Source organism: Chamaea fasciata, unplaced genomic scaffold (assembly GCF_029207755.1).
Source record: "Chamaea fasciata isolate MVZ Bird 193981 ecotype frontalis unplaced genomic scaffold, bChaFas1.0.hap1 SCAF_18, whole genome shotgun sequence".
Classification (NCBI taxonomy): Eukaryota; Metazoa; Chordata; class Aves; order Passeriformes; family Sylviidae; genus Chamaea; species Chamaea fasciata.
Window position 1 is genome coordinate 10,075,010 of NW_027094103.1, and position 24,275 is coordinate 10,099,284.

The 24,275-nt window shown below is 47.6% G+C and overlaps 1 protein-coding gene across 1 annotated transcript; it reads right to left on the reverse strand.

Annotated features, from left to right (window-relative positions):
• Positions 1-3,756: 3,756 nt before the first annotated feature.
• On the reverse strand, positions 3,757-23,970 carry PTPN11 (protein tyrosine phosphatase non-receptor type 11). The gene is made up of 16 exons (XM_066199409.1): positions 23,817-23,970; positions 19,445-19,567; positions 18,176-18,370; positions 16,932-17,124; positions 15,788-15,904; positions 15,191-15,304; positions 12,478-12,574; positions 11,889-11,968; positions 11,641-11,799; positions 8,682-8,813; positions 7,894-8,048; positions 7,223-7,290; positions 6,943-7,094; positions 4,775-4,887; positions 4,443-4,544; positions 3,757-4,125 (listed from the first exon to the last, which is right to left on the reverse strand). Exons 1-15 carry the CDS (start codon positions 23,828-23,830, stop codon positions 4,475-4,477), a joined length of 1,782 nt encoding a protein of 593 aa, XP_066055506.1. The 5' UTR covers positions 23,831-23,970; the 3' UTR covers positions 3,757-4,125; positions 4,443-4,474.
• Between the last annotated feature and the right edge of the window lie 305 nt (positions 23,971-24,275).

The window sequence follows — 24,275 nt, forward strand, 5'->3', positions numbered from 1 at the left end:
CTCCTCTGCTCTGGCCCTGGGAAGCTGACATTTTGGGAAGTGTCTGGCTCCAGGTGTGAGGGAGTCAGGAATGCTGAGAGCTTTGGAAGCGTGGCAGGAGGATCAGCCAGCAGAGGAGCCTGGGACAGAATCCAGCTCCTGCTCAGAGCACCAATCCCTCCTTGGAGTCCCCGCAGGGGGCTGGCATCGATGGACCTCGGAAACGGCAGAGCCCCAAAAACAAACGGACAAAGAGGAGGAAGATGGAAGGAAGAAGCAGCAGGGGTAGGAACAACAGCTTCTCTCCCTCATCCCAGGAGAGCAGGATGTGGAGAAAGAACGGGATTGTCCTTCCTTCCCTCCCAATTCCGACTGATCATACACAGAGAGCAAGAGGAGAGGCCAAGCCCCATGCGGCTTTGAGCACAGAATGTTGGGATGGTTTGGGTTGGAAAGGAGCTCGTGAGGATGATCCAGCTCCAGCCCCTGCCACTATCCCAGGTTGCTCCAAGCCCTGTCCAGCCTGGCCTGGGACTCTTCCAGGGATGGGGCAGCTACAGCTCCTCTGAGAATTCTATCCCAGTCCCTCCTCACCCTCCCAGGGAATAATTTCTTCCCACTATCCCATCCTTGGTGCCTGCAGCTGGAGAACACAGGAACTGACAAACTGTGGTAAGAAAATGATTTTTATTTCTTTTTTTTTTTTTTTTCAGTTTTGAATTTCTATTTTCCCTTTTTTTTTTTTTTTTAAATGGAATTTCTGCTGTTTACAGATATGGTTTATTCCTGATAACACAGCTTGGCAGCAATTAAAAAAAAAAAAAACAAAACAAAACCAAACCCACTGCAACTGAATTAAACCCCATAAATACCAGCCCAGAAAACAATGGACAACCACCACTATTTCTATACAGGAACTATCATTTAATGTCACATTTTGACAACTGCAAATGGGCTACAGACTGTGGGCAAAAGGCAAGAGGTGAAATCTTTTTGAAACACCAGATGTAGAATAAACAGCTCATTTCTCAACATTTACATGATTCACATCAAATTGATGACATCCTAAATGTATTCCTTTTAAAGGATAGAAATTTTGCAATAAAATATTACATTTCATTTAATACTCTGGTACAATACTTCATACATTGCAGGAAAAAAAAATAATAAATGCAAGGCCTATTCCACCTAATAAGATCCTTTTTCATTAGTCTTTAGTACTGCAATAAAAAAAAAAATCACAGTAATGTCATAAATAAACAGGCTTGAAATTATTCATTACCTTTCACTATTGAAAAGGGAGAAATGAACAATTAATTTGAAATAATGGAGTTATGGGTAGAAAAATCAAACCCTGACAACACATCTTAGTCCCAGCTGCGAATTTCCTCAGCCCTACAACGAAAAAAGGGAACAGGTTGGATACCTTTGTTAGCTGTGTCCTGGTTAATCGTGTCTCAAACAACAACTTTTAGGAGGAAAAAAAAAAAAAGGAAGGTTTGGTCAGGATTAATAGAACCAATCGGGCCTAACAGGAGTTAGCTGAAATTAAAAGTGTATTTCTCTAAAACATTCAGTAAATGAAGTCTGCAGCAAATTCACACCGGCATCAATCACTGTGCCTTGGGAGTTGGGGTAAATATCCCTCGTGGGACAAAGGCTTCTCCAAGAGAACCCCGGGATCCCTTTTCCATCCCTGCTCCAGAACAGGCTCAGCCAGCACTGCTTCCAACCGAATTCCCTGGAACTGGGAATCCCTGAATGCCACTTCCACTGATCTCCCCTGAACCAAAGGACGTTTCTCTTTGTTGCTTCACCCGTCAGAACCCCAATGTCACTTGCTGGAATGAAAGCAGGAAATGCTTTAAGAACCCTCCCTGTCCCTGGTGACAGATTTTAGGGTGCAGGGGCTCCCCTCTGGTGCCCGCCAGGACCCAACACTGGTTCAGACAGGAGAATTTCCTCCTTTAGTCACAATCTCTCAGATCCTGCTCCCCTCTCGCTGACATTCCCCCACCATGAACTCCCCAGGATTCACGCACATTCTGCAGCAAGAATTCCCTGCTGCCAAGGAGAACAATTCCAAATAAAATCCTCCAGAGGCAGGTTCTGAACGAGGTCAGGAGGCAACGTTGTGCTGGCCATGGGCTGATTGCTGCTTACACAGGTCCAGCCTTTAAGACACTTCACATGAACTGAGTGCAGAGTTGAGATTCCCTCAGAATCCTTCCCTCCCTTCTCCTGACTTTTCCCCCAGTTTCCCAGTTTGGAGCAGAGCAGCTCCAAATCCCACCTTGGCGTGTCCCCACCTTGCTCCAACCTCTGAAGTGTGGAGTTTGACTGTGCACAGAGTTTGAGGCAAATGTTTAATTACTCCATGCAAATCTCAACACTTCCAAGTGATCCCTGTTCCGCAGGAGGGAGCTGCAATAGGGACAGGGTGGCAGGGGATGGAGAACAGGAGTCTCACCACCAAATCTCCTCACCATCTATTTCAGTCTAGGAAGGGCACAAGGATTCAGGGCTAGAGCATAAGGCTGTGACAGTCAAACGCAATTATGGTGTGCTGGTGACAGGAGTTCCAAAAAAATCAAATCCCAAAGCCCTGAAAGACAGAAAGGGCAAGAGGCCAAGGAACAAAATTCTGCTTAACATTAATGAAGCACCTTCATTCAGTCCAAACAAACTGCTCAAACACTGGAATTCGCAAAGCACTCTGAGGACCAGGTGATGGAATCTCCCACTCCACCTCTCACAGAGCTGCATTGACCACATTCCAGGCTCCAGCAGAATTCCACCAGGAAGGCAAATAACCCCATTCCGGTGACATCCTGTGTGAGGATGGGAATCATTCCTCAACAGCACTGAAGCCAAAGAATGTCCCCAAAACCAGGGACAAGGTGCTGGGGTGACACCACTCCTCACATCTGGTCCTGCCATCCATGGCTCCAAGGGGAGCTGCTGGCCCAGGACAGAGCCAGGGGAGGGAATGAAATGGAAGCTCACCAGATTTTCCTTGGGGAGTCTCTGGAAGAGGTTTTGTCTCCCTGACAGTCACAAGGGGTTCCAGGTGATTTTCCATGGGGACAGGAAGGTCCAGGCAGCTCCCAAAGGCACTTGGGGTGGGACAGTGCCCCCGGTGTGGCCTCGCCGCTCCCTGTCCCACCAGGAATCCTGGGATCCCTCCTTCCCTAAAAATCCAGGAGGCACCAACACAGTTTCCACTTCTCCAGCACAAGGGGAGGAACGCTCCCTGACACCAGCAGTGGGTTACTGGTTTCACTGGCTTTAACATCCTGCAACTTCTTAATTAATACCTGAATTCTACCGGTTCAGTCTCATTTAATGGAGCACAGAGTCACCACAGAGTATCCTCACAAACCACCCCCAGGTCACTGAGTCTCCTGAAGGACACAGGGAATTCCTGTTCTGAGCAGAGACCACGGAAAAGAAACTTTGTTTGATGTAAAAGCAACTTTGCACAAATTCCTCCGAAACAGCCCATCCAGCCACACAGCAAAATTGGAATCAAAGCCACCAACTATCACAAAAAAGCACCTTCATCTCGAGAACTGCTCACCCCAGGAAGCTCAGTCTGAGTTTGAAATGTATCAGGACTAATTTGATCATGCACTTGGTTCTACTCACGCTGGTGATCCACTGTTTTCCAACAATCCACATTGTTCCCATCAGTATTTTACATTTCATGTCACGGATTTATCCATGGCATCGCTCTCCCATCACCCACCCCCCACCCAGTGCCTCCACCCCCTCCCACAAAAAACCCCACAACTGCTCAAATAAGGAAAAAAAAAATAAACAAAAAACCAACCCCACTAACAGCCATACTGTGAAACCAAAATACTATTTCAAAAAAACAAAATGGATGACAGTCCAACAGTTTGCAGGATTCGAAACTGACTCTACAAAGTAATTGTCTACCTTGTAGAAAGGATTTCCTTTTATTTGGAAAACGAGCAATTGGGAATTGGAGAGAAGAGATAAAAACAATCTTTAGATGCTCTGAAGTTTTGCCTACTGAAGGATTAAAACCGTAAAGAAAAAGGTACCAAGCCCTCCGAGTTCACTGCTCACGTGAAGCTTCTTCCATCTCTCTCTTGACCTTTTCAAAAACCATTTTCATGTCTGGGAAAGGAAATAAAAAAGAAGAATTACTGAGGAAAAAACCCAGCAGTTATTTCTTATTCAGGCATCGTACAGAAGCTCTCAGTTTTGACTCAATAAAGCTTAAACTCAACCCAAAGTCTCAACCCTGGCTTAGAAACTGTGGGTGCTTTGGCAGTAAAAGGTGAGATTGTGTACAGAGGTCATTAGAATTAAATTTAAATTAGCTTTTGGAACTCAGGCACCCCATGGGGATGAATTCCAAGCATTTTGGGCATTCCTGGGTACATTTTCTCTCAAGCCAGGCTGGACACAGCCCCTCCTCTGGCCATACACACCTGCCTTGGCCTGGAAGGCTCTGAACATCTTCTCATCTGAAACTCTTCTGCTGTTGCATCAGCCCCACATTTTCATATACTCTAGCACTATCTTCTCTCATTCTGAAATGAAATCAGGATTTAGAGTCCCACCAATCTCATTTGAGACAAAAAAAAAAAAGAAAAGAAATCTTATTATACACACCACATAATTCAGGGACAGTTTATTTTATTTGGTTTATTTTCAGAGGAAAGCCCAGCACAACAGGGCAGGTTCTGGGGTAACTCAGCCTTGTTTGAGGCCTCTGAACAGAGACAGAACAGCTCAAAAGTGAGAGCAGGACTGAACTTACTCTGGACACGTTGGGGTTGGGGTGCAGGGGGGGAGAGGGCTCTGATCCCCACTCGTCTGGTCCGATAACGAATATTTAATGTTTGTGTACTCGTGACCTTTCCTCTTGCTCTTCTGTCAAGCAAAACACACAACAAAAAGCCAGGTTTGGGGTTAATCCCAGCAAGCGATCATTGGGGCAGCGCAGCAATTCCAAGAGGAGATACCCATGGGTGTTTTCAGGTTTGTCTGTGAGGAGAGAGCTCAGTCCTGCAGTGAACACATCACCGAGCACACCCAAAGCTTGGCTCCAGCTACCGGTGAGACAAAACTTGAAAATCCCCATTTTCCCCCCACGCCACCATCTCCAGCACAACACAGCAACGCTCTGAACGTACTCAACCCTCATCTCCTTGGCAGAAAACTCCCCGTTTCATTCTTGAGCAGCCAGTGGGCTTCCCACTGACCAGATCTCCCGCCGGGAGCTGGGGCCAACGGAGCGACACCATTGTTTGCAGGAGCTCTAATAAAACAATATCTGAGCCCATTAGGTTTGATATAAAAAGCAGCCAAGCTGTTATTTGGATTCTGCACATATGCTCCAGGCTGCAGCCAATTGTGCTGGCACCCAGCTCCAGATCCTGCCAGGGAGCTACGCCGGGAAAGAAACGGGAGACGGATTTTCTCCTTCTTCCAGGCGTTCGCAATGCCTGAAAACATTGAAACCTACAAGGTAGAAATTAAAAGTTTTGCAGGGAATTGGGGTTTGGGGAGGGGGTTGCGGGTTTATCTGGGGGTTTTTAATGCTGCAACAGGTCCTGAGGCCTGACTCAATCTCACAGCAGAGGCTGGCGGAGCCTCCGGGGAGTTCTGGCTCCTGAATTCCCATTAAGAATATTCCTGGGATTGAAGCTTTTCCAAGATGGTCTCCTGAAACTCGCTCAGCTCGTTCTGGTGATTCCCATATTTAACAAAGCTGCCCTGAGCACTTTGTGCGAAAAGTTTTGTTGAGTAAACCTGGATTTGCTACACTGAACAAAGTCTAGGAGAGAAAGATGGATTGGTGGACACATAGAATGTAGAATTCATGGAATGGACCACGAGGACATTTTGCAGCAATCAGCTGATAAAGAAGAACTAACTCAGTACATGTTAGGAAGTCCCCAGCAGGGAAAGAGATACTAAAAAGAGTAAAAATATGGACTAATTAGCACAGAAAGCAAAAGGTACAAATCCCAGCTGCTCTGAGGTCAGGGCAGGGAGCAGCAGGGACAGGGAGAAAACATCAGCTCTTTATCACAAAACCAGGAAAGTGCTGTAAAACCCCCCAGAACTGGAGCGCAAGGAATTCCCTGAACAGGAAGGGGGAGGCCTCGTGGTCTTCACCAACCTTATTCCCAAACATTTCGGATCCCACCGCACTCCTGGAAGTGCTTTTTGCTGGATCACCACGCTCACCCTTTCATTTTCCACTCCAACAGATTGATTTCCTACCAATAAACTCCCAAAATTGGAATTAAGAGTGATCAGCATTTGATTTTCCCCTTTCAGGAATGCAGGGAAGCAGCTTTGAAATCTCTTAAAAACACAAAGATCACGAGGTTCCGCTTTAATTAAAAGACCCTTATCTTTTATTCTTCCTCCACAGGAAATTGGATAATAGGAAGGAAATTTGAGATCTGGGGGCAGGGCTGGGGACAGGCAAGGTGGGAGAGGATTCCACTTAAATTAAGGTGAGGATTGTACCTAATATTTTAAAGAGAAAATTCCACTTAGTGATTTAAGGAGAGTATTCCACTCAATAAGGTAAGGAGAGGACTCCACTTAATATTAAAGGAGAGGACTCCACTCAATATTAAAGGAGAGGACTCCACTCAATATTAAAGGAGAGGACTCCACTCAATATTAAAGGAGAGGATTTCACACAATGCTTTAAGGTGAAGATTTCACCTGATAATTTTAGGAGAAGATCCCACCCAATAATGTAAGGAGACGATTCCACCTAATTTAAGGAGAGGATTTCACCTAACAATTTAATTAATTCTCAAGCATAACGAACTGAAATACAGGAGACAGCTCACACTTTCAGGCCAAGCCTTCTCACAACACAATTCTCCCCAGAATTCCCACCAGTGCTGCTCCCTGCTGGAATCCTGCCACGTTCCCGTTGGGTATTTGGGATGGACCCACCTGCTCCTCCTCGATCCTGCGCTGGAGGGTCTCGATGTAGTGCTGCACTGCCATGTAAATGAACCTGTACTGGGCCTCTGTCTGCACCATCCCTGAGCGCTGGGACCTCACCATCTGGATGGTCTTGGGGACGTCGATGTCACAGTCCACCCCTGGCGACATCCAGGGAGGGGAAGAGCAGGAGAATGACCACGGTGAGGGTGGAGCTCACCCGGATCCTCCCTCAGCATTGCTGGGGTGGATCCCTGAGCAGGGAGGGAAATCCAAGGGGGAAACGAACCTTTCTCTCGGATGATGTCAATGAGGATGTCAATGACAATGAAAGTTCCTGTTCGCCCAATCCCAGCACTGGAAGAAGGGGGGGAAAAAAAAAAAAGGGAATTTAATTGTTTTGTTCTTTCTGAATGAACACCTAAAACCCAGCCAAAGGAAGAGTCTGGAATTGGGAGACAGGAGGCTCCCAAATTCTAGCCAGGGGGTTCCAAATTACGCCAGAGTCAAACCAGAGACCTCAGGGAAGGGATAGAAATCAGCACTTCTGTCCCTCAGTGTTTATAAACACCCCTGAACCAGAAAAAAAAACCTTAAGGTCAGATCTAACATTTCCTTGCCTAAAAAGCATCTCATTTACGAGCTGAGAGCACCCAAAAAGGACAGAGCCCTCACAGGTGGGATGAGATGCCAGAATTCCTGTGATCCCGCACTTGAAATGCTCCAGCCAGGATTGCTCCCATCTTCTCATCCAACAGCAGAAATTCCCATTTATACAAAGATTCACACTCTGAAATCCTTTTCCAAAGGCACCCTGTGCCACCCAGCCAGAATGTGACATTGTACAGACAGAAAACAGGGAATTCTGAGCAACTCCCAGGGAGAGTTGTCCTTTTGAAAGGTCTCATCTCTCCAGGCCAAAAGGAGGAGTGGCAGGAAGAGCCCAGCCCATGCCCTCACCTGCAGTGGACCACGACAGGTCCTGCATCAGGAATGCTCTCCTGCTTGTGGTGCACCTCCTCCAGGAAATCCAGGACGCCGCCGGGATCGCTGGGCACGCCGTGGTCGGGCCAGGTGCGGAAGTGGTACTGCCACACCGTCCTCTCCGTGTTCCCCTGCGAGGACCAGGGAAACAAAACCCTTCAGGGCAAAATCCAGCTCCTTATGGGGCACAGCTGAGTCCAACGGGGAGGGGGCATATCCCAAATCCAACCTGAGCACAGCACCCACAGCTCCACAACTCCCAAAGGATGGAACACGCCAGGGCCCTTCCTGGCCTGGCACATCAGTCACTGAATCCCCTGATTTGCTTCTCTTCCCTGATCCAAACTGTTTCTTAACAGGAAGTGCCATTTCCACACTGTTTTCTCCCCTTTTTATCCCTTCCCTTAAGTGAATTTTCCACACACCGCCTTTCCTTCCAATGCAACCATTTCCACGAGGGAGCAAACGCCCGGCTGGATTGAAGTGTCCTCAGTTAAAAGCATTATCCCTCCTCCCAGATTCCCTGCAAGCTCTGCAGCAGTTTCTCTCCTGCCAAAAGCTGCTTAGGTAGGAGAATCTTCAATTATCCCAAGGGCAAAGAGAAAGATGGATGGAACTGAACATGGAGCTTCAAAGAAAGACAGGGCTCCACTTATTCATCTCCGAGTGCTTTTATTGATTCCAGAGAAACGGGCTAATCCTGCCGTTTTTCCTTTGGTGATCCACGAGCTGAACTAAAAGGAGAGAGTTCCTCTTGTACTCACCTGGCCAACTTTGGAGAGTTTCAGCTCTCTCAGGGTGTAATCGTGTGCTGCGCTCTCCTTCACATTCCGGACACGCATCACTCCGTATTCCTTCAGGGAATATTCATCCGGCCAGTACTTGACACACTTACTCTGCAAGATTTCAAAATAAAATAAAATAAAATTAACAACAACAGCAAAAAAAAAGGAATAATCAGGTGGGGGGGGGGGGGGGAAAGGCTGCTTTGAAAACTGGTTAACACAACCCTGAAGCCTTCATCTCAGAGTACACAGAGGATAATCAGCTGACGAGGTAAAAGAACATTTTAATGGGAAGTTTCTCCTCACCGTAACAACCACTGGGTAATTTCAAACAGGTACAGGCCACCTCTCCTCTTAGCACCTTTCGGGATATTTTGTGCCTGGATATTTTCAAAAGCTGGAGATTAAAGTCCTGCTTTTTGTACCCCCAGCCACAGTCTCAAAATACAAAATACAGAATCCCAGCAGAATTCAGCCCCACAGGCTGTTCCACAGCCCAAACCCTACCGGCTGCAAAAGAAGTAAAGGCCAAAGGTATAAATCATTTCCAGTGGAAATAAAACTTGGATGTTTGCTTTTCCATGGCTTGCAGCAGGAAGGGCTGGCACAGCTCTGGTTCCATCACCAAAGAGGGTTCAGGCTCCTGCAAAGGGAGCAGTTCATGGGTCTGTGGCTTCTAAAATGCAGAGTTTTTGGTGTGCTGCTTCTCCGTCAAGATTATCTCTGCTCAGGGATAAATTCCATCCCCTGAGGAATGGACTCACCTATCAGCACTGGGATTTGCCTCCTGTGACAGGTCAGGAAAGAGCAACTCCCGGGAATGCGGCATCAAAGCAGAAATTATTGTAGGAGCAGCTTCCAGCAAGAGCAAACACAGACAGAACACCAAGTCCTACAGAGCAATAGGGTCTATTTGTGTGATTCTGAATGTTCAGGAAAAAACACGGCACAGGGAAGCTCCTTGTACCAGCCCACGGCAGAGTAAGATGAAGATGGGTGAACACAGGCCCACATAGGCAACAAGGTGCTTCCCTGCTCTTTTTGCCCTTCTTTCCCTGTCACAAGGGGAGAAACTGAAGCAAATACACTGAAACCAAAGCAAATACACTGATTTTGGGGGGTGCCAGCAGAAATAACTTGCAGTTTTCAATGCAGAGCTCTGAGCAGTTGGTAGAGCGAGTCTGAACAGCACCACGATGTTAAAAGAAGCTTTACTCTGCTGGAAGGGTTGCTGAACTGCCTCCAAAACCCCAAACCTCTTTTCATTCCTAAGGATTTGCTGCTTCTGCACTTTTTAAAGCACATCCAGGACTCGATGCAGGGCTGGGATGTTCCACACTTCCTCCCTTCCTCAGGCTATGAGCTCTTGGAGGCAGCTCTGCTGCAAAGCTCTCCTTCCTGCAGGTCTGCAAACAGCTTGGCCTGAGATAAAAAAAGCTTTGATTTGATATCAGGACTGGTATTTGCAATTCTTTAACAAGTGAAATAGGCATCACAAACCAATCAAGGGCAAAGAAAGAATAAGCAATGCAGCACTGATGAATTGAAGTGTTTTCTCCAGCAAAAGGGCTGAGCAAACTTTGGGAAGAATAATGGAGAAACTGCAGAGGAGCAGAGGCCATTCAGGACGTTCTTAAAAAAATAATAAATAACTTGAAGGAAGAAAGGTGTATTCAAGTCAACCCTGCCAAAACAACTCCGTAATTTATTTCTCCTCTTCCAAAACAAAGATTAACACTGGGAAGGGGGAGCTTCTCCCTCCTTCAGTGAATTCTCAGGAAGGAAACACAAATCTTGTCCCTTTATCAGGGTGACGAAGCGGCAGAACTTTAAAAAGACTAAAAAAAGATCCACAAGACAAAGACTAAAAAAAATACACCAAGTCTAATGGCTCCAACAAACAGCACCAGAGGCAGCTTTGTCACCTCAATCAGGGAAAGAATCCTGTAAAATCTTCTGTTATTTGTCTTCAGTCCACACACAGAAAGTTCCTGGGGGTGAGGAACCCCTGCAATCATCAGTCACCCACAGAAAAACTTCAGTTTTTAATTTGATTTTTTTCCACAGGTGACGCTTCCCTAAAAAAGCAGCAGCTTTCCCTCCAGAAACAGATCACGAGAATACGGAAGAAGGTAAAAAAAGTGGACAATAGTGTGTGGAGGAAGCAGAGAAACTTTAAAAGCAAAGGAGAGAGAACAGAAAGTGTTTGTCAAACAGAAAAAAGATCAGAAGCAACAAATTCCAAAGATAAATCCATACAATCCCCAGGAAGCTGTGTGGCTGTTGCCAGGACATCAGTGTTCAACTATTCCTATTCTTTCCTGCCTCGTGTCATTAGAAACCAGAAACAAACTACAATGTCCCCAGGTTTGCCAGAGGCCAGGGAGCAAGACAAGATCCCTGTACTCCAGAGGTAAATGGAGATTTTTGGGATACACCATTGCAGGGGAAAGTCCTCTTTGAGAGCATTAAATCCTGCCAGAGTAGGTAAGAAGCAACACCTCTACGTTCAGTCTTGTGATAATAAAATTCCATTGTTCTGCTTTTTTAGGGAGGTCCATGCAGGCTTGAGGAGCTAAAATAAATGGCAAGACTTTCACTCCAGGAACAGGGAGTATTTCCCTTCAAGCATCCAGAATTCCTGCTTGGCCACATCTCCCATCCCCATGCCTCCTTCCCTATGCTGGAAATCCAGAGATCCACATTCAGCAGCTGAAATTTCAGCAGGAAAACCTTAGGAAGGGGAGGCGTGATGTGACAGGAATCTACCCCCAATTCCCAAAGGCAGTAATAACAAAGGACACTCAGCACCTTCCAGAGTTCCAAGGAATCCAGTGCCACACCAGATTCCAGCCGTAAATCAGCTTCTCCCAGTTCAGTTCCTACTTGTACTCAAATGTCAGGGCCTTTGCCAAGGCCAGCTGGAGTCTGGTTTTACCTTTCCTCTTTCCACTTCTTTCGTGGTCATGACAATAACTCGGGAATTCTCCTGGAACACCATCCTCCAGAAATCATTCACCGTGTTCTGCAGGCAGCCTTGGGTAGCAATGTAGCTTTTTTTTGGCTTTGAGTTGTTGCACTTGGTTTCAAACTCGGGCTAGAGGGGGGGGAAAAAAACCCAGCAATTTAACAAATGGTGACAAGATTCCCTCGGATTTAGGGAAGAGGAGGTGGGAATACACTCACCATAATAATATTAGCATTGATATAGTCTGAAACAGGTTCATTGGGATCACCATCGTGGAGAACAACTCTGGTGTGATCAACTGCAAAAATACACCTGGATGTCAAGCACTTGCATAGCAGTTATTAATTAATTATCAAACTTAGCAAATTAGTGATCAGAATATTCCAAATGGCCTCTTTTGATTCCTTGAAACAAGTGGCTGTGACCAGCTGGACCAAAACGTGTCCACGTCCTGGGAATTCAGGAACACAGGGACACTCAAACACTAAGCCGAGGCAAAGCCTCAGGATTTGCACGTCGCAGTCTTGTCCCCCAAATTAATCCTCTGAAATTCAAGCATTCCAGCCTGCTGAGTACCAGCTGAGGGATATGAGGCTTTTAAATGAAAGCCGAAGATAAAAAAACAATATTACAAATATCTACAGAGTGCAAATGTGTGAACCCAAATTGGAAATCTCAGGATAATCCTGATAAGAGGGGAAACTATCATGAAAGAGAAGCCAAAGCCCAGTGTACTTAATTAACCCTGTATTAATGAGGAAAATAAACCCGAGTAACATGAAATGGCAATGAAGGGTCGATACTTACAGGGTAAAATGTTTTTGTATCTATTTTTGTTCTTGTTTTCCTGGCGCTGCCCTTCCTTACGGCTGTAGAGGAGTTTGCACTCCTGCTGCTGCAAGGTCTGAGGGGAAAGCACAGACAGAGGGGCTCAAAAAAAAAGCAGGATGGACTGGTCCATCCTCACAGCAATCCCTTCTCCCAGAGAAAAGGGAGGAGAGGGGCATTAGGTGACTACAAATGGGTTATCCATAAATTATCCCAGAGAAGGAACAACCCAGAGTGGGGATTTCTGGAACAAAATGCCCCGGGGACAGGAGCAATTCAAAACTTTCACAGCCATGCTGTTTCACAGCAAGTCTCCCTTCTCCCAAAGCTCCTTGGAGGTGGAGGCACCAGGATCCCAACGCTTTGCTCCAAGTTTTCATCCCCAAAGCAGTTCTGGCCCCACTAAAAGGAACGCTCAGGCTTTGGAAGCTGCTCCCCTCGCCATTCCCACCCTCCAGACTCCTGCTTTTATTTAACTGGCACATTTGCTCTCTCCTGTCTCAGTCTGATACTCCCTCACTTAATGACCTTGGATAATTAGGCTCATCCTAAAGCCAGAGAAATCGAAAGAAATGTAAGAGGTGCAAAGTTTCAAGTTTGCGACAAAGGACAGAAAACAGCCCCCAAAGCATTGCCTGTGGAATTCCAGGAAAAAGGACTGAGAGCTAAACTTTCCCAGCAAGGTAAAGAACTGAAGCAATTAAGTGTGTGGAAACCACACCTTCCTTCCTAGAGTTAATTATTATTGCTTGGAGCATCCCTGAGGAGAGATCCACGAGCAGCAGCGATTCCCAACAAGCCCATTCAGAGCTGGAACAACACAACCATAAATCTGGAATATCCTCCTTGACTTCACTACAAACATCCCAGCACTGAGCTCAGAAACAACCTTTTTAGAAGGTGAAAACATTACAAGGACTGTCAACATCCCTGTCTGCTGGTTCCTGGGACAAGAGGCTCATTCCTGCCTGGAGACAAGTAATTTAAATTCACCATCTGGGCTGGCAGCTCCTGAACAGCACAGACAGGGATCCGTGGACAACCTGGAGTGTGTTCCCCCCTCCTGCCACCATGGGGGGACAGCTGGAGCTTCCCTGAGGGGAATGGAAAAAAGCAGGGCACTGAAACTGCTAGGAGAGGGCTTCATTCCCAAAAAAACAAAGGTTGGTGCTGACCTCACTGACAGCAGCAAAGGGGGAAAAGAAGCGCAATGTCTCACAGGTAAAATCCTTCGTTTATTGGCTTTTCCTGCTAGACTTTTCCTTCTGTAAGGAAAACACTTTGCTTCTAAGGTCACACTGAGAAATCCACTCCAAGACAAATTTCTTCAATGTGTACCAGAGGTCAGGAAAGAACTGTGCATTAACAGCTCGGTTATATTTTGCCAAACCAACGATCCCTTCCCACACACACGACCTCTGCTGACTTCCTTCCCTCTCCAGGTGGAATTCTGGCCATTGTGACCATTCAGCAGCCCCGGGTCAAGGACTGTCCCCTCTCTCTGGAAAGAGAAAGGAGAAAGCTCAATCCTCATTTTATCATTTCCCAATGCCAGGACCTCACCATCTGAGACTCCCCTCACACACCTCTGTGCTAATTCCTTTTCCTGGATTAATTTTCCTTCTCCTGGCAATAATCAGAGCACACTGGACAGTGCATTTAACTGATGGGTATTCCTGATCACTCTGCAAATCCGTCAGGAAGTTTCCCAAACCAGCTTCTCTGGAGATCCCTGAGCACTTCCCAGTTTCCTGTTGCCATCTGCTGGTGGAATTCCAGACTCCACTGGTGGCTGTGTGCGTGTGTGAGGCATAAATCAGTCCATTATATCCAGCCTGGAGTGTTCCAGGCCAGGCTGGACAGGGCTTGGAGCAACCTGGGATAGTGGAAGGTGTCCTTGCCCATGGCAGGGGGTGGGGTGGGATTTAAGGTCTCTCACAACCCAAATCGTTCCACTATCCCAGGTTTCTCCAAGCCCCAGCCAATCTGGCCTTGAACACTTCCAGGGATGGGGCCACCACAGCTTCTCTGGGAAGAGGTTTCTTCCAAATTCTGGAAGGATTTCTTCTTCCCAATATCCCATCTAAACCGCTTCTAGTTTGAAGCCATTCCCACTGTCCTGTTCCTGCACACTCTTTCTGGAAGAAAATTGTAATTTTGCCTGCAGAGAGAAACGAAACACTGAAACAAAGCAAAAATAAATCTCCACAAGTCCAAGGAAAGCATATAATCCATGTTGCTTCATCCCAGAACTTTCTACCACTTCCCAATGGCTTAAAGATCCCCAAAAATGAGTATCAAAAAGCCACGAGGACAAGAACAACGGATGGATTGAGAAATGGAAGTTTCCCTAAAGAAATGGTTCCCAACTTCCCAAACAGCAGAAGGAATTTGAAGGATTGTCCTGGTGGGACAAACACAGGAGTACATGAGGCTCCCTCATGGTGGGGAGGATATCAAGGATGGAGGACTGGATAAAAAGCACTCAGAGAATCAGGAAAAAAAAAGATAAATATTTCAAGCCACAAGAGTGGAGCTGGCAAAGCCCTGGAGGTGGGAGCAAAACCAGGGATCAGAAGTGACGGAGAGGAGGAAACACGGGGAAGGCAGAGCCCACCGTGACCTGAGCAGTGTGAGATTGAAGACTGCAGGAAACACTGTAGGAAACATTATTTGGAACGTAAGGAATTACCTCAAACTCCTCCCAGAAGCCCTGCTTGACTTTATCCGTGGTCTCTGCCAGTTTGCTGAGCTCCCTCACTCGGCTCTCGATCTCGGCAGCGTTAATGCGGGTGGTGTTGAGGGGCTGAGGGACACAGACCCCAAACAGCACAGGGTTAGCAGATAACAACCACGGAAAGACAATTCAAACACAAATCCCCCCAGATAAGGATATTTTAGCGGGAATTTTAGGATCCAGGCATCCTTTTGGATGTCAGAATTTTGGAATTCAAAGGGCAGTGAGGAAGGGAATGCTGAACAACTGCTTCTAAAGTCTCTCAGTTTTTATTTAATGCATTCAGCTGTCTCATTTCTGGGCCTGCCCTGCAATTCCTACAGACCAGGATGTCACCAGGAAATTCTGCACATCAGAGACAACACTCCATCCCTTCACAAAACAAAAACTGTTCCCATTTTAACGACTTAGCCATCCATTTCATGAAGTTTAACTCCTCTCTTTTTTTTTTGCCTCAGAAAAGAAAAAGTCTTGCAGAACGTATGGAGAAGCTGCATTTCAACATCATATCCTGGAGGTGGGCAAAGCTCAGGGGTGGCCTCTCCTTCTCACCTGTTTGAGTTGCAACACGGTGCCCAAAGTCTCCACCATGGGGTTCTTCTTGTAATGCTCCACGAGATCTGTCAGAGAGTCAAACTTCTCCCCTCCACCGACGTCGTATTTGAGATCCTGGAAAGACAAATGCGCCTCAAAATAAAAGCACCTCCCACCACCACAGCCACAGCGCCTCTAGGCTGTGCCTGCCATCAGAAAAACCTCTGAAATTATATGCAGAAGACTCTACTGAAATCCTTCTGCTAAAGGATGGAAGTTTAATAAATAGAAACACAGACACACTGCAGGACATCCTGGTTTTTGCCATCTCCTTGCAGATCGGTTTATCTGCTTTTTTAGAGAGCTGATTCCCTCTGAAACAGGGTCCAGGCAGTTCAAGTAGATACTGGAGCTACAGGATGAGAACCCAGGAATTAGGGATTTGAACTGATTTCCTAAAGTCAGTGTATGATTGGGTTCTAAAGGGTTGGTACTGCCTTTTATGGCACCATCCCGATTTTAAGGAAGCAATGCCAAATTATCTTCCTCAAAGACAAAAATGCTAACTGCAAATCAGAGAGGTTTTCTTGAAAATATTGAAACACATTCTGGTAATTCAGCATTTACTGTCCTGGTGGGTCATCTCTACCTCCAAAGTACTTGTGCTACTGCATTTTAGGTGTTTCTATATTTTTTTTAAAAATCTATGATTATTTTTTAAACAGCAACCCATGGAGATAGATTAAATATCAAAATAGTAATTTAATAATATTTCACTAAAGAACTACTTATACCGAATAGAAGATTTAGCTCTCAGGGCATTCCTTGGAGTGAACACTTGTTTTCACAGAATCATCTATCAGGTGTAACTGCCTGAACTGACAGGAGAGAGACATCTGTGGATGGATCTCCATTTATCCAATCACTCCTACTTTGATAGAATCCATCCAGGAGACTGCAAAGGCTCCCTGAGCACAGCAAAGCGTGATTTGAGCCAGAAGGCCCTGACAGGAGCCGGTCAGTCAAGCGATCCCCCCAAAAATTTGGGATTTTGATGCCATCAGAGGAGTCATTTTGATCAAAGGGATGACCTGCAGCAACCTCAGGGAAAAGGGGAATGTACCCAGAGCTCCTGGGCTCCTGGATTCCCTGCTTTTCCTACCTGGCAGTGGATCATGACGTGTGTCACTTTGGATTTGCCATCGTTGCTCTCTCCTTTGTCATCCCCCGTCCTCACGGAGAGGACAAAGTCCCCAGGGTGGCTCTGGCTCTCCCTCACCAGGAAACTCCCATGTTTTCCTTTCTCTGTCAAGAGTTTCTCAGCTTCTCTCCCGGAGAGATGCCCGTGAAACCACCTGGAAATAAAGTGACACAGAGGGAGACATCCTGCTTAGCATTCCAGCTGAATCCACCTGTTCCAGGTATTTATTATGAAATGGAATCCTTCTGTTCACTCAGCAACAGCCAGGCCTAGGGAAAACCTCAGCTGGTAAAAATAATAAATAAAATAAGCCTTGCAAGTGTCCAGGTGCACGCCTGTGAGGACAGGAACACTTCAAAGCACTTCCATGGAGTTTCCTCTGAGCTTGCAGTGAAGCTTTGATTTGCATCCTTCACAACAATCCCAATGGATTCCAATAAACACCAGGTTACGCTCCAACCTTCCCCTCAGTCAAGGCATTCATTCCTTTATTTCCTTCATCAAACTTTCCTGATGAACTTGTGGAAATTCCACACTTTAGAGACCTCACCCTTGTATCCCATTAGGAGCTGGAGAGGATAATCCCAGCAATCTCAATTCTTCAGGAAATAGGGCCAGAAAAGCATTGATCCTCCCCACCTCTGTTAAGGCATTCTGAGGAGTGACAGAACTTGTTTGAGTATTTTTCCTCATATTTTCACTTCTAGGAATAAACAGGTATCTGCAGGCTTAGTTCTGACCCCTGACATTTCCTCAAATCCAGAGTCTCAAATTCTCCTTTTTAACCACGCTCCTCAAAACAGGAGTTTGAGGAATCTGAGGATTTGTATGGCCTTCACTTTCCACCCACTGCTAGGAAAAGCACAGAAAGTTATGCCCCGAAATATCCCTGGGAATTTCTTGTAGTGACAGCATCAGGAGAACTTCCCCAATTAAACATCCTCCCAGTAAAAATAAAGGGAATTATGCCCTCTCTTTCAGTCCTGTCCCACCCAAGGAAGAATGCTGAAGGGAACAGGTTCTGAGGCTTGGAATGCTTCACCTTTAACCACATTTATTCACCCATTTTGCAAGGAACCTCTCCCTGACACGAATCCCAGGTTGTGGCCACCCTTTTCCCAGATGGAAGCTGAGTGTTAAGAGAGCTAAACACAGCATTTATTAAGAAGCACAAGGACACTGAGGTTCCACCACACTTCTCTGACCTTTCTGACGTGGGATCAGCACAGTTGAGGGGATATTTCAGCTCTATGACATCTCCATTCTTCTCCTTGAGCTGCCCGTGGTGTTCCATGTAATACTGCACCAGCTCAGCCAGCGTGGCAAACTTCTCTCCCCCGTAGAGGTCATAGTAGTCACCTGTGTTCTGGATCTTGATGTGGGTGACAGCTCCAGTTCGTCTGAGGTTTGAAAGAGAGGACAAAAAAAACCCAAAAAAACCCTTACTGAGTCAGCTGATCAATCAATCAATCAATCAATCACTTTTATATTTGGTGATGCCCGAGGTGGAGAAACCCGTACTCACAATCGCAGCACGGAACTACTGCAGGAGAGTTGAGCTGCTGCCCCTCCGCTTCAGCTGCTCTGCCCACCAGCCAGGGACAACAGGACAACAGTTCTGGGCTGGAGGGATCCTTGAAGGCAGCACAAACCCTGCAACCTCAGGAGCCCCACCAGAAACCCCTCAGGCCCACACAAAACTCCACACACAAGCACAAGGGTGGAGGGTGAGAGGACTGCAATACTCTGGAGAGACCCAGCAGAGTTGGTTTGCTCCTTTCTCCAGAATTCCCACCAGCTCCTGAGATCTCTCCCTCAGGAAACACTTGCCTTTGCCTGCTGCCACGGTCTCAAATATTAAGGAAAAGCAGCTCTCAGCAGGAATCCCCTCCTGTGCCACAAGCCCGTTATCTCACAAGTATCCAAGCAGCACAGCTCTTATCACCAATCCCACTTTTCCCTTTTCCTTTATCTACTTCCTCTTGCTGTCTTTTCCCCATCCCTACCAGGCAGTGTCAGGGGACAACTGCCACAGAAGGCCTATTTTGGAAGTTGAAAAAGCCACAGTTGCCCTTAAAAACTTGCTGACTTTTCCTGTGCGAGGAGAGTCTGGATTTCCTGCTGGATCACTAATTCCCAACACCTCTGCTCCTTCCAGCTGGTTACCAAATGGATTTGTGAAGGGTTAAAAGCAATGATATTATCCAACCTATTTCTGCTTCCCCCGAACGTTTTTGTCCTGCTGTAAAATCAGAATTCACCCCTCTCCAACCTGGAGCTGGGTGAAAGTTATTTGAGGAGCTCCTCAGGGAAAATGGGAGAGAAAGAAGAGGGAAAAGTGAACGACACTAAAAAGTGATCCGAGCATTCCTGTCACCTCTTTCAAGGAGCTCATCCACAGCTCTTTCCCCACAGGACAGCAGCAAATTAAGATCATTACCACCCTGGGACAAACTGGAAAGACCCAAACTCACCTAACAGAGAGTGTGAAGTCTCCTGGGTTACTTTTGCTGGGCCGTGCCAGGAAGCTGCCATCGACTCCTCTTGTTAACAGCAGGTTTTCTGCCTCCACCCCAGTGATATTTGGATGAAACCATCTACAAGAGGTTAAAAATAAAGAATGTTAATAAATAAACAGCAGGTTTTCAGAGTTCCCCCACACAGAGCAATCCGACAGCTTCCGAACTGAGTGTTGCACCTAAATTAATAAAGTTTCTGCTCATTATTAGCTTCGTGCTGCAACTTCATATATTGCAATTTTTTGTAAGCCCAAGGATTACACTTATCCCCACTGTGACTGCCTGGATCAAAATGATATCAAAGGTACACAACCTAAACACAGACCAGAAGTGGTATTTCCTTACTCCAGCAAAACACAAGCGCACAAAGAAACTGAAAGGCAAACAGGAAAAATACCTAAAAATAAAACAAAACACCCAAAGTGACACTTGACAACGTTTTTGAAGGTTAAAAACGGAACAAAACCTCATGGTTTAGGACACAGCTGAGGGGGTCAGGAAGGAACTCCCGGCGTGGACACCCCACTGCTCTTCCTCCCAGGAATGTGGAGCCGGGGTCGGATCTGTCCAGCTTAAATACAGCCCCAGAGGAATCTCCTATTGATCCTCACCACCCACAAACTGCCCTCAATGACTATCCCAGAGCCCAGGCAGAGCTGGGGCTGGGCTGTGGCCAGCAGCTCCGTGTCCCCACCTCTGGCATTGACTTTGGAGACTTATTTGGAGCCACTCGGTGTCACCACTGCCTTTGGCTCTTATCTGGAATTTACCCATTTTTATTGCAGCCCTGGAGGAGTTCTGCATGGAAGGACCTGGTGAGGATTTTAGAAGGCAAATTCTAAAAATAAACCATCAGAGCAGGGATGTGAGCACCCCGAGCTCGGCTCTGTCACCCTTGCACTCGGCAATTAAAAATCACCTTTAGTTTTCAGAGTTAAATCCTCGTTCTTGTGTGCTGAAAGAACTCAGCCTGCTCCTCTTCATTCATCTCAGGGTTTTCCCAAAGTACAGCAAAATATATCCAAAAAAACTCCACAGTCAAGCTCATCACAGAGAGAGGAGTGTTATATCCAGAAAAATTGAACAGCATTCCTGATCCAGTCAGCATTTCAGGCTAAATTGCTAAATCAGCAAAATATGAGAGCACAGGTCTAAATTTAGGGTTATTATTTCAATTGTTGCAGCAATTCCTTCTCTACTGAGAAGCTGCCAATACTCCCAGGAAAGCCTTCTCCAGACCATTCCCTTCAGAAATGTTCTGGAGTTTTAGGATTCTAGAAAATCCAAATCTCTAGCAAGTCATTCAAATGGGAATTAGGATCCATTTCAGAAGTAAATTCTGTGAATCTTTTTTCCCCTAGCTAATAATATTCTACTTGCACCATGAAAATCTAATGAATAGTCCCCATCTTTCACTGAAGAATAACACAGAAGATTTCAAATTTATGCACAAGACATGGAAAAAACCATACAAAAACACTTCCAAATTACCCCAGCAAATAGGAGTGAACTAATTAATAGTGTTACATTCATCTAATGATTATTTAAAGGTCAAGGGAAGTTCTCACAAAAGAAAATGCACAAGCATCAGTACCTGGGATGAACTGAACATTAAATTACGTATTTCAGCCCGTAACAGGTTGCCTGGAGAAGGTGATCATATATTTACCACATTTCCACTCCCAAAAGTTTACTTCCATTAGGAGAAAAAAAAAAAAAAGAACCACAAAAAATGTGCAGTAATAATTTGAACAGTTTGCAAGCTATTTAAATATGCACAGGATTCAAGAGAAACCTTGGTGAGTTTTGGAGTTTATAGCAAAAAAAATGTCTAAACAGACAGAGGAGAAATTATTTGCATTGGTTCTCCAGATTTGTTACATTGACACTGCATAAACTCTCACCAATGGAATATCTTCTATATCCCACCCTGAACCTTAAGGAAGTAGCTGTACATGAGCTGTCACAGTAAAGGAAAAATAATAATTTATGTGCAGAGGCGACTACAGATCCCCTGTTATTTAACCAGCATTTCAAGGAGAGGTTAAACACACGATAGATGGTTCAAACCCCAAAATCTCACTCCCACAAAGGTGCCAAAAGCCAAGTGCAGCAAAGCCAAGCTACACCTGGGAGGGGTTTCTTGCACTTTATGTAACACAGGCTCTGCTGGCACCTCGTCCTCCTGCTCCCTCAGCTCCGTATTTTTGGCTTTGAGTAGGAAGCTGCATTTGTCAGCCACCCCAAATAGCAGAATGGGGGTGTCAGTGATCCCTGCCAGCGGTTCCGGCCGTCAGGAGGATCCTCCTTGAAGTGCTGCCATCCCTTGTGCTCCCAACCTTGGGGCTGCAGCCCTTCCAAACTGGGAGGGGACAGCAAAGGGCCAGAGCTCACCAGTGACACCCCCCTCCCCGAGCCAGGACCTGCTCTCACGCTTCCTTTTATAGGGATGGAATGCATTTTGGGCTTTTTATCCTGCTTTGCCTCCCCATCTCCGTGGGAGCAGGTGCAGAGCGGCCAAGGGCAGTAAATGCAATCGCAGAAGTCACCCAAACCCACGCTCTGGTCAAACTGGCTCCTCACCATCCTTCCCACTGCAATTCCCACTCAGGGGCTTGGAATACAGCGCTCCCAGGCCACAGCTAGATCACAGCAAGGTGGAAATGTTGGGAAGAAATGAACCAGTGAAATAGCAGGAGCTCATTTACAAAACCAAAGGGGTATCAGCAAAGCGAGGAACCTTCTGATGAAAAAACCCCCACGGTGGAAAATCCATCCTTCCCACAATTATCCCCTTTTTGCTATCACGGTCCAGCAGGATCTGTGCTCCTCCCTAAGTCACACAGTGCCAGCACGTTTCTCTCCTACCAAACCAAAAGAAAGAAATCAATACAATTTTCCATGCAGCGATTGGGTTTTTTAATCACCTTTGCAAGAGCAAAGGAGAGATGAAATCAGCTCTGTCTCAGCTGTCACAACCACTGCACTGGGGATGTGCTGACGGGTACTTTAATTACTCCTATTTATAGGCTCATCAGTTGATATTTCCCAGCTTTTTTCAGTCTCCCTCGCAAGTTACAATTTAGGGCTCTGAGCAGAGTACAGGATTATTCCTGGCAAGGAGGAAGTTAACAGTGTTGCCAAAAGGTAACTTGTAGCCTTCTTCCCAGGGTGAGCAGGGGCACCCAGAACCCCCAACACAGACTAAAAAACCTCCAAAAAATCCCAAAATCCTACTAGAATTGGCCATGGATTGAAACCAACTCATCCAGATTCATCATCTTGAGCCAATGAAGAGAGAGGACAACTTACCCTTGGAAAAATTCTAATTTAATAGGCATTACTAAGCGAGGTGAATCAATTGAAACTGTATCTGCCCCATCCCTGGAAGTGTCCAAAGCCAGGCTGGAGGAGGCTTGGAGCAATCTGGGATAATGGCAGATGTCTCTGCCAACGGCAGGGGATGGAACGGGATGAGCTTTTCGATGCCTTCCAACCCAAACCCTCCTGGGATTCCATGAATCTCAGAACAGGTCTGTTTAAAAGGATAAATACGTTTATACTCTTTTCTATGACAATAATTCCTCTAAAGCCCAATGTTCACCCATATCTCTGAGCCCAAAAGGACACCGGGTACCAGACAAACATCAAAACACATTGAGGACAGTGAGCAGCTACAACAAAGAAATGGGTTCGGCTGTTTGTCGTCGTGCTTCAACAGTGCCACGAGGGTTTGAAATTAGAGTGGACGCTGATAACCGATTAAGAGCGGAGGTGTGGGGAGCTCAGGAACACTCGACCAGCAGCCGGGTCGTGTTTTAGGGTCGGTAAATCAGCGGTGCTGGCCCTGGCTAGAACACGAACCCTGGGCCTCGGCACTGAGCAGGTCCCACACACGAACAATTCATCCCTCGGCTCCGGCGCTCCGTGGGGACACTCATTCGAACCCCGCAAACCGGGGGCACCGGGGCAGCTCCGGCCGCCAAGGGGACTCGGAGAGACCCGATGCCACCCGACCCCTGCACCCGCGGGACGTTCCCCCGGGAGCGGGACCCGGGAGCGGGGCCATCCCCCCGGGAAGGAGCGGGGTGGGGGCTGCAGGCGGGGAACATCCCCCGGGAACAGACGGGAGGGGGCTCCGGGAGCCGGGCCATCGCCCCGGGAACGGGCGGGGTGAGCGCTGCCGGGGCGGGTCCCGGGGCGCCCGCCCGCCCGCAGGGAGCAGCCCCGGCCCCGCAGCCCCCGGGAGCGGGCGCGGAGGCGCCCCAGAAGCAGCGGCCCCTGCCCGCAGCCCTCCCCGTCGGCGCGGCCGCCGCTCCCGCCTCACCTCCGCGATGTCATCTTCCCCCGTGGCCCCGGCGGGTCGCGGTGCGCCGGCCCCCCCGCGCCGCCCGCCGCTCACATGGGGGTCCCGGCGGGGCCGCGGCCTTCGGGCGCTGCGGGGAGCGCGAACAACGGCGGCCTCAGGCCCGCGAGCGCGGCGCGGCCCGCCCCGCGTCACCGCCCGCGCCGTCATCGCCCGGCGCCGCGCCCCGCCCCGCGCCGCCGCTCCGCCCGGGGGGCTGCGGGACCCCCGGCACCGCAGCGCGGTACCACCGGAGCCTTGCCCGCGCGCGGGTCAGGGCGCGGAGCCGGCCGAGCCCCGAGCGGACGCGGGTTAAGCGGCGGCGGCGCGGAGGGGCCGCTCTCCGGGCCGGGTGTCCCGGAGCCCCCGGAGCGGGCGCGGGGTGCGGTGTCCCCCTCGTTGGCCACCCGGGGCTGCCCCGGGCGGCGCGGACCCTCCCGG